The sequence below is a fragment of the Pleurodeles waltl genome, chromosome 8 (assembly GCF_031143425.1).
Source record: "Pleurodeles waltl isolate 20211129_DDA chromosome 8, aPleWal1.hap1.20221129, whole genome shotgun sequence".
NCBI classification, from domain to species: Eukaryota; Metazoa; Chordata; class Amphibia; order Caudata; family Salamandridae; genus Pleurodeles; species Pleurodeles waltl.
The window spans coordinates 1,359,160,310-1,359,170,344 of NC_090447.1; the positions used below are offsets into that span (position 1 = coordinate 1,359,160,310).

Consider the following 10,035-nt stretch of genomic DNA (forward strand, 5'->3'; position numbering starts at 1 on the left):
TGATTAAATCCAGATCTGTGACTGTGGGTGAATGTTTGGTTTGCTCTGCATTCCGTCCATCATCTGTTGTTTTTGTACTAAAACTACACAAAGCACCTCTAAGGGGACTCCTGACCAGAGTCCTGTGTATAAAAAAAAATAAACTGGGTGGACAAAAATAACAGAAAGAAGAGCAGGGGACTACATTCTGATCATGCCAGGGCTTTTGACTTCATAATGAAAATTGACTATATGCAGATTTACCTGACTGCCTAATACAGTGTTTGCAGTGACTTCAGAACACAACATGTAGGGCCTTTATTGGAACAGAATGAAGAATGCATTTAAAGAAATTAATCATTAGTTGTGTGATCTGCACAAGTAATGGGTCCACATTTGCCCACCACTGAGAATCAGACACCCCATTGTGATGCTCAACTCTCTCAGGGTAGCAGAGCAGAGCAGTCGAAGGCCTACTTAATGGAGGTGGTGTGGGCTAGTAACCACCATTCTCTGGCATGGAATAATACCACTTAATAAATGAGTGTTTTATCTGTGCGTTTTCTTTTGAACAGTGGCAGCTCCACCCCCCCAACCCCCGCCAACAGCAGAAGCTGCAGACCTTTCACAAGGAAGGGACAATAAACTAGGTTTATTGTCCCTTCCTTATGAAAGGGGCGGGCCATGGGGTGACGAGCAGTGAGGGGAGTGCACTGTGAACTCTCCTCACTGAGCATGTATGTTTGGCCGGATGTCTCTGGTTGGCCAAACATACATGCGCAGTAGGCTGTCTCCAGCCCAGCAATAGAGCCTGCACAGGTTCCCAGTCTGCCAGCGTCAGGATTTGCCGCAGGGCAGGCTGGGAGCCTGTGCCTCCGTGCAGAGTCGATGCGGGAGAGAGTAGCAATGCAGTGAGGAGCGGCACGGAGGTACGTTTATTTTTTATTAAAATTCCTTTACCCTCCACCCCCCTGCACCACCCCGCCACCCTGCCCCGCCCCGCGCCCTGGAACTCTGACGAGCCGCGACTGCTTTTGAAAAAGGAAAAGGAAATTTATGACACATACACTACTCAATATTACGCAGTAAATTATAACTATAGGTAAGGCTGATGAAAATACCATATGATGGCATCTTGTAATCACCTTAACAGGTCAAGAACAACAAACACATTAGGTAAATACGATGACTTAGTCAAAGGTTCGAGATCAACAAACTATGGGCCTGATTCTAACTTTGGAGGACGGTGTTAAACCGTCCCAAAAGTGGCGGATATACCACCTACCGTATTACGAGTTCCATAGGATATAATGGACTCGTAATACGGTAGGTGGTATATCCACCACTTTTGGGACGGTTTAACACCGTCCTCCAAAGTTAGAATCAGGCCCTATATGTCAAAAATATAATAATTTTAGGAGAAAGTGCGGTAATCAAAAATAACCAAGCATGCATGCACTTATTTCAGTTAATAATGAAGCATATACATTTTGACCATTAATCACTGCCAACATTTATATACTTTCAACCATTGAAAATGCACTTATAAAAACAGCTGCTAGAGAGCTTCACATTTAGATCACAAAGCATGCAACCATAAACTTTGCCCCTAGAGAGCAATGTACAACATGTACATTCTTCTTAGATACGTTTAGGCCACAGTCTTGGCCCCTAAGAGGAGCAGTACCTCAAGCGTACAGCACATGCTCCAGCCTAGGGAGTGCTGAAAATGTTAGTAAAGCCTGGGTTGGTCCATCCTATTTGGACCCTGCAGACTTAGAGTCTGTACTAGTGGTAAACTTCCTAGGGGGTGCTGCTATGCTTCTGCAGCCCCCATGCTTTTCTGACATCGCTGGTGGCGCCCCTGCCGCTGCCAGTCTGGGGCCCACCACATCATGGAATCTTTGTCAGTAACATGAAGCACTGCAGGGCATTATGGGGCACTCACGCCTGGGAGCCTCAGCTCCGCCCATCATTGGCATCACTACCAGGGCCTTTTCCACCACATCTTTAAAGCAAGCCCCCTCCTGTGCTGGCTCCTGGGGTTTGGGCTCCCTCCTTTTTTCAGTGGGTGTGGACTGGCCCATCCCTTTCACAGTATGACAGCTGATTGATTGATGCAGATCCTTCATCCTCACCCTTTCCTCCTCAGGAGCTGAGTCAAGTACTGTTGCTCTCTTTGTGTGGTGATGCCTTTGCTCCTGCCGCTGGAGAGAAATGTAATTAACTTAGCACAGCAGGGGGACCAAAGGCCTGTGCATGGATTCTGAGCTAAGCCAGAGAATCGTGACATTCCTGGATGACACACAAGCTGTACAAAATACATTATATGAGAAGCAGGACATGAGGGGGACTTAAAGGACAGTAGATAGAAAGAGGAGTGCGGGTTGTTAGGTGTACTTAAAGAGGTCATATTTTTCAAACGAATCATCATTTTTAAGCCCTGCAAATAATAGGCGAGAGAGTATGGGTGCTGTTGTTAGTGTGGGAACGTAAAAATCCCAGGTGAAATCCAACAGACACTTTACACTACCCAACAGAAAGCACTTGTACCTAACCATTAACTACAGAATACATTTTTTTAGGGTGATGTAACGCCCTGAACACCCCCCGTGGAGCTACACCCCCTGTTTGTGTAAGAAGGCAAAATCCTGGCTGTCTCCCATTGTTTACTAAAATTATTCTAAGATAGTGGTTCCCAACATTTTGACCTGTGTGAATCCCTACTTTGTTATTACTTGAACCCAGGGAGCCCTCCCCCTATGGAATCATCTTTGGAATCTGGGGAACACGTCCCCCCCACACCTAGTCGGGGGTTGGAGCTTTTCTAAATTCAATTGAAGCCACACATCATCCATACTGTATTCTGTTTGATGCACCTGCAATACTCTCACAAATCAATTTAAGGACACCAATTTAATTTGTAGCCTCCGACTTCAAATTCCTTGACATTTACAATATGTATTAAAAATTTAAATTGTACATTCAGCCACTTTATTTATATACCATTTATGAATCTGTTAATATTAGTTAATTTTCTAAGCAGTCATGGACACCCTAGGGAGGGCCTGTGGACCGCAAGTGGTCCCTGGACCATAGTTTGGGAACCCCTGGTCTAAAAGCTACTCAGACAGAGCTCTTAGACCGATAGATGACATAAAGGGTTGACAATATTTAGCATCAAAGGAACTTTATACAACTAATGCTAAATATTGTGTTCTGCATAAAATAATGCATGGCACTTTATAAAGACATTTATCTACCAGTTTAGTAAGGTCCGTAACAACCTAATCATGTGCAGTGACTCTTAGCCAAGTATGGTCAAGAAAGACCCCTACAGTTTGTCCTTCAGTGTCCTCATTTCTGTTTAAGTAGAAAACTATGGAAAAATTATATTCTGCATCATACAATAACACTGAAGTTATTTTAGCCCCTTTTACCGGTGGGACAAGGAGTACATTTCTCATGCTTCCGGTGTGAAATAATTCTCTTCCAATTACTTAGGATTTGGAATCCATGGCATTTGCCTGGATTTTCCAATTTACCTTAAAATTAACCCAAAGGCCGAGATATCAAAAACTGATAGCCATTTTTATGTGTTCACTTTTTAAATGCCAACATTCTTTTGCCTCTAGCATGGTGAAAATATATCACAACTATAATTTTGATAAGGCAATGTGATATGTTGTCACTTTACAAACAATCGGCATAAATAGATGAATGCAATGTGTATTTCAGATAAGTCTAATTTTGGAATCAAGAGACTGGAGAAAGAGACTGAGTGGCGAGAATTGATAGAGAGAGAGATGATAGATTATATATATATATATAATTGGTGGCTCTGAATCACTGATTGTGCAGTTAGGAATGAAGGGTGATCCTGGATTTTCTTCAAAAACCTTAATCATGTTCCGCGCAGAGCACCGTTTTAAATATGCATAATCCATTTTGAAATTCAGGGGGCTACTTTAGTTACAATCATAGAAGTGTTTTATTTGGCAAAGTAGAGACAAGTCTTTCGCATTGCACAACACCACAGTACTGGAGTGAATCTCCATCTAAAAAAAAAGCCAAGGACTCAAGGCTGCTTAAATACAACCTGGCAAAAAGGACTTATGGCTGCTGTATCAGCATCCCAGTTGTCAAGCAAACCTCAAACAATAAAGTAAGTGAACCATGCATTAGTTTCTGGAGCTATTCAGCAGGGTCTTCTTTTGAGAAAAGAAAATACTTTGGGCTGCAAGTGGGCATACCACTGCTGGCCCAAACCTAGTCCACTGTAAGTATACATTTATGGTGAAAATATGAAAAATTCCAATTTCTCACTGTTCGACCTGACAGCCTTAGGGTGGTCTTCCCAAACCTTTTTGCCTACCTCCTTCACTTGTCTGACCTTGTTTTTGCTGGTAATAGTATTCTGTGCACTTTACCACTGCTAACCAGTGCTAAGGTGCTTGTGCTCTCTCCCCTAAACATGATAATATTGGTTTATCCCCAATTGGCATATTTAATTTGCTTATAAGCCCCTAGTAATGTGGCACTATGCCTACCCAGGGAGTATAAATCAAATGCTAGTAGTGGGTCTGCAGCACTGATTGTGCCACCCACTTAAGTAGCCCCTTACCATGTCTCAAGCCTGCCATTTTGCAGAGCCTGTGTGTGCAGTTTTAGACTACCATTTCGACCTGGCAAAATAACACTTTTGTCAGGCCCAAACCTTTCCTTTTTATAAATATCTGCCACCCCCTAAGGTAGCTCCTGCACTACCCAGGGGCAGGGTGCAAAGAATTTAAAAGGCAGGACATGTATTTTTTTAGTTTACATGTCCTGGTAGTGAAAAACTCCCAAAGTCATTTTTCACTATTGAGACCTATCTCTCCCATTGGATAACCTTGGGGTTACCTTATTACATTTTATAAATGTAATTTCCACTGGTGAAAATATAGAATTTTCAAGTTTGGTGTCTCTGGAATCACAATTTAGAATCCGAACTTATGGTGAAGCTGAATTTTAAATTGCAATTCTGAAAATGCAACTTTTAGAAAGTTGGCATTTTCTTACTTTAGCCATTTGGTGCCTGCTGCCTGTGTCTGATCACATGTCTGGGGTGGGTGACAGCTGGGCATTATGCATTCCCCTAGACAACCACACACAATAGGAGCTGAGGTGTGGCTTGATGGGCTATCCTGGCAGGATGGGAGGGAGGAGCTAGATCCAGCCTCACTCACATGTGAATGAGCTGTGTCTTGTCCCCACATAAATGGTTGCATGCCTTCCTGTAGTGGGTCTGGAGCCAGGGCAAAAGGACAGGGCCTCTGTGCACTTCAAAAGCATGTCTTGGAAGTCTCCTCCACTTTAAAGGCACCACTGGTTATAGTATCTGTCCCTCAGAGACCACCACTTCATTACACTTCTGGACCTGTGGATGGATACTCTGCCAGGAAGGACTGTTGTGCTGCTGAAATGACTGCTACACTGAAGGAGTTGTTGCCTGTCTGTGCTGGCCTGCTGCCTGCTACCCTCTTGCCTGGAGAGGAAGAATTGGACCTGGAACCCACCTTGACCCCAGGACCCCAGAGTGACTCAAAGGGCTAGTCTCCTGGCCTCCTGATCTGATCCTCAGGGACATAATAGGCTGTTCACAGCTCCTTGGCCCGTCTGCAATGAGCTCATGACCCCAAAGAGGAGTCTTTCAGGTCCTGGGCACTTGGAAGTGTTTTTAAGCTCCTTAAGTCCAGCTTTTGGGCTCTTCACATACACAAACATGCCAGTTCGCTCTTGAACCTCACTTCTCACTGGGAAGCCAGAGGGAGCAGCCACAAGTTAGTCTCTTTGCACAGCAACCATTGTCTGCCCGCGTGGATTGCCACCACGAGACTCCAGCCCATCTGTGTTTAATGCCCGGCCTGCTTCTTGCACCTCGCAGACTGTCGCCATTGAAGTTCACTTTCTCCCAACGCACTTCTTCTGCACAAACTGGATCCTTGGCACATAACTTGAGAAGGTAAAATTTCAGCTGGATTAATCTGGGACTGTATCCAATTTGTGATCCATCATGTTCGGCTTGAACCCTTGACTTTGACCTGGTCCAGCTCGACCAGGTAGCTGTGGTTGGTGCTTTATGCTTTTAGGTGCTATATTGCAGTTATTTTTTAAAAATGCATAACTTATGTTCTTCTGAATGGATTTTCGTTGTTTTGGTCTTGTTCTATTTATTAAATTGTGCTCTATTTCTCTAACCTAGTGCGGAATATTTTTTGTGGTGTTTTCACTGTTTTACTGTTTGAGGTTTTGCATGCACAGATATTTTACACACTGCCTCTAAGAAAGCCTGACAGCTCTGAACCAAGCTGCCAGCGAGTGAGCATAGGTTAATTTAGGGTGTGCTGACACTTATCCTGACTAGAGTTGTGGTTGCTCCTTGACCAGGGCTCATACCCCAGTCAACCAGTAACCTAATTTCTAACACTCACTGAATGTGAAAAACATAACTAAGCAAACATGAAACGTTAACAACCCAACATTTAAAATACTTGTATCAATTCCCGTAGTTTGCTTCAATTTACTGACAATAGTTACTGTAAGGCAACTACATAACAAGTGAAGAATTTGTTTCAAGAAGCGATTTCTAGTTGTAATTTATCTCCAGCTAAGTCTCGATCTCTGCACCTTAGAAATATTTTTTCCACATGTATGTCTCCCATTGTCAACTATAGTTATGATCACGACATTCATTTCTAAAAGTGTGCTTATTGAGCTTTTGAGATAGATCTTTCATTCACAGATTGTACCTAGTCCCCAGGGATTGAAAAGAGCTTCCTTTATGCTTGAGAACAAACCAACACATAGTATATCTCACCTTATCTCCTACATTTTACAATCACTCTTGCCTCTTAAGCACCTTTAAGCACCTTTATTCGCCACTGTTTAGCGTTCTTGTAGGAAATGCAACGATTTACAGGAGAGCCAAGACTCTGTCTAGAACTTCACTAATCAATTGCAACATATGACACAGTGATCCCTGATTTATGGCCTCCCATTCAATTGAGGCACAGCTACGCAATCATTTAGGTCATTGGTAGCAAACTGTACAGAACAGGTGTAAATAGGTCACTTCTGCTCATGAAAAGGCACCGTGGCCTTTTACTGAGACCTGCAGGGTTCCCACGTTCTCTGATTTGCCATGGCAGTCAATACATTGAGAGAATGATATGCAGCGGCCAAAGCTGCTGACTTTGGAGCTGGAAAAACACGTTTGATTCTCAGGGTCATCTCAACATCTTTTGTTTCTGGGCAAATCACTTAATCTCCCTGCGCCAACCAAAAATGAAAGTGTACTTGTGTAATGTAACGGGGTTTCATAAAAAGCGCTCCAATACCTTCAGGTGGAGTTCGCACTATATAAAAGTGAACAAATAAAAAGAGGTAAGTCGGCATTCACAGGCCTCACAGGTACGTCAGTGGATATGTCAAAATTGTTTCTGCATCAGTACAGCAAATACATAAACCATGCTCGCAGACACTTTGGATTAAATGTATGATTTGCTGCTTCTCAAGTAAAGTCAGAAGCTTGGAAAGTATCTTCAGCTCCAAGTTACCTTTCATTATGCATGCAAACAATGTACCCAGAACAGTTTTACAGCCTTTGATGTGTTCTCGGAATCCTCCACCTCTTGTAGGCATCATTAAACTACTCTTGCACTTGCAGTGATCCTATTTGTAAGGCGTGTGAAACTGCTGCACTCAAACCGCCTCATGTTCGGGAGAAAAAGGGAATGATCGCATTCTGCCTGCAGCGATCTCTGTCCACTTATTCCCAGGCAAAGAGAAAGTCAACCTGAAACTACTCGTCACTATCCACAAAGCTCTGCACCTGTAAGTATGTAATGACAACGAACACAGAACGGAGAACCCCATTACTGGAAATCCTCTGCAATGAAAAGGCATTATGAAGGAACGTTGATGTAAATCATTACGGTTTATTACCACTGGGGTTAGTTGTTTACTTTATTGTAATTAAGTTAGGTTTATAGGTGTGGTGAGCGGTACAATTAAGGTACAGTATAGGATGATGTGAAGGGTTGAAATAAACAGAGTTAGTGATACTCCACATGTTACAATAAGGCGAAGGGTTAGTGTAAGGATTTACAGTTCACGTGTGGTTAGTGTCTGGTTTCGGATGGGTTTTCAGTGAGGGTGATTAAAAGTATGTTTGTTATTGACGATTTAGCTATGCCTAGCCCACGGCGGTGGGTAAAGTACTAGTAGTTAAAACCTAAGTTTGGAGTCTCATGCTGATGAATTCTTAGAAAATGGTCTTCTGGATAACGGTTTCCATTGGAATGAAAGGGTCCCTTGCACAGTGCTCCTTCTTCAGAAGACACACTGCCGAAAATACCACCTGCCACATGTGTTTTCCTCCTCACTTAACGTTCCACTCGGAGAGCTTTGACTCTACTCTCCACTGTACGGCGCTACATAAAGACACTACGTGGACTCCTTAGTAAAACCAGTAGTAAGGACGACAATACACGTGCAGCATCCACTCCGGTACCTATCACTGATGCGGTGGAGAAAAACTTGGCATAGTTCATGACACAATATATTCAAGAGTCTTTTTACTGGTACCCATTCGGCCATTCCCAATCTATATCTTAGTAAATATCACATCATTTGAAAAACAAAAATCTGCTATACACGTTCTTGTAATAAGTAACAACGATGCCTTCTCTTCCTTCAAAAGCATTATGTTTAACATAATGGGAACTCCATAGGTGACTTTTATTCCAACTAACGGATTCGAAAAGAGTGTGCGGACTTCATACCTTTTAAATATGACCTAGGTAACACGCTTACGGTTTTATACTGTTATATCTTACGGAGGAAAAACGAAAACCACAGCTATTTCAAATAAACAAAATGTAAGAATAACTGCTGATAAAAAAAATATATAAAACGCTGAACAAGGAAGTCGGAAAAGAAAAGAAATGCACTCAATGCAAAATATGACAGATAGCAAACATTTCTTGTTTTCTCCAAGGAGATTGTCCAGCCTGCTAAGAGGTACAGAAAACATTCATCCGATCATTTCATTCACAAGCATAAAAGATCCGAAGTCAACAAATTGCTATGAAGTGGTTAGAAAGCATAACAAAATGGAAATCACGAGAAAGAAAAGTATCCGTTGAGGAAAAACGAAGTACAGGAAAGTAAATCATCATAAGGACTCGGAAGATCACGTTAATCTGAAATGGTTGCAAACATAGGCTACTACGGGTTTCTTTGTATTGGTGAGGAATGTTGCGAGAGAGCTGAGGATGACAGGGGCGGGGCGTGGGGGTTCAATGCAGTACTAGTAAAGGATACGAATAGGAACTGGCTCTGCGCTGTGTGTGCATTGTGCTCTGCGGGCGGGGGATGTAGCCCCGCGGTGCCCGGCATTCACTCCCCGGCAGCGGCGCGAGTAGGGCATGGAGGGCGAACCCCGGACACTTAGCTCATGGTCAGTCGCTGCACAGCGTGGCCATGCCCTCCCCCGGAATCAGCTGCGGCTCCGGTGTCCTTTGGCGCTACGGGGAGGCAGGGTTGTTCACCTCTGTTTTTTCGGGCCGCGCAACCAGATTCCTTCCGCCATCTTGACAACCGGAGACGCCGCTGTCCTAGCAACCGCAACCCATGGCAACTGTAGCTATAGAGACAGAGAGGCGGGACATCCCCCGACAGCCAATGACCGAAGGGCAATGTCTCTGTTTACGCAGTATACTGTGCTGCTCTTATTACGCAGGCGCAGGTCACGTCAAGCGGTGTCATGGTAAGAGCCGAGTAAAATGTCACTGAATTTTGGGCTGTTTTTGTTAGGTGATGGAATGAGTTGCTCTCGTAGGAGAAGTAAAGAACAACTCGAAATAAGGACTGTTCTAAACTCCTTAGGTTTTGTGACAAAGACTCTAATCCCCATTCGCACTGTTTTACAGTTGTAATGTTTGACTACGGTGGGTTCGCCCAAGAAACGAGTTATCTCCCTCGTGGTCGAGGTTAGTTTTCAAGCTGGAGAAC

The 10,035-nt window shown here is 43.5% G+C and overlaps 1 protein-coding gene across 2 annotated transcripts in view; it reads right to left on the reverse strand.

Moving 5' to 3' along the window:
• Window positions 1-9,632, reverse strand: part of CEP126 (centrosomal protein 126) — a 304,423-nt gene extending 294,791 nt beyond the window's left edge. Inside the window, exon 1 of one of the 2 annotated variants that reach the window (XM_069202376.1) lies at window positions 9,346-9,632. In XM_069202376.1, coding sequence (XP_069058477.1) covers window positions 9,346-9,377 — 32 coding nt within the window. In that variant the 5' untranslated portion in view covers window positions 9,378-9,632. The remainder of the gene's footprint in view (window positions 1-9,345) is intronic. The other variant, XM_069202377.1, reaches the window with a different exon arrangement.
• Window positions 9,633-10,035: the final 403 nt, after the last annotated feature.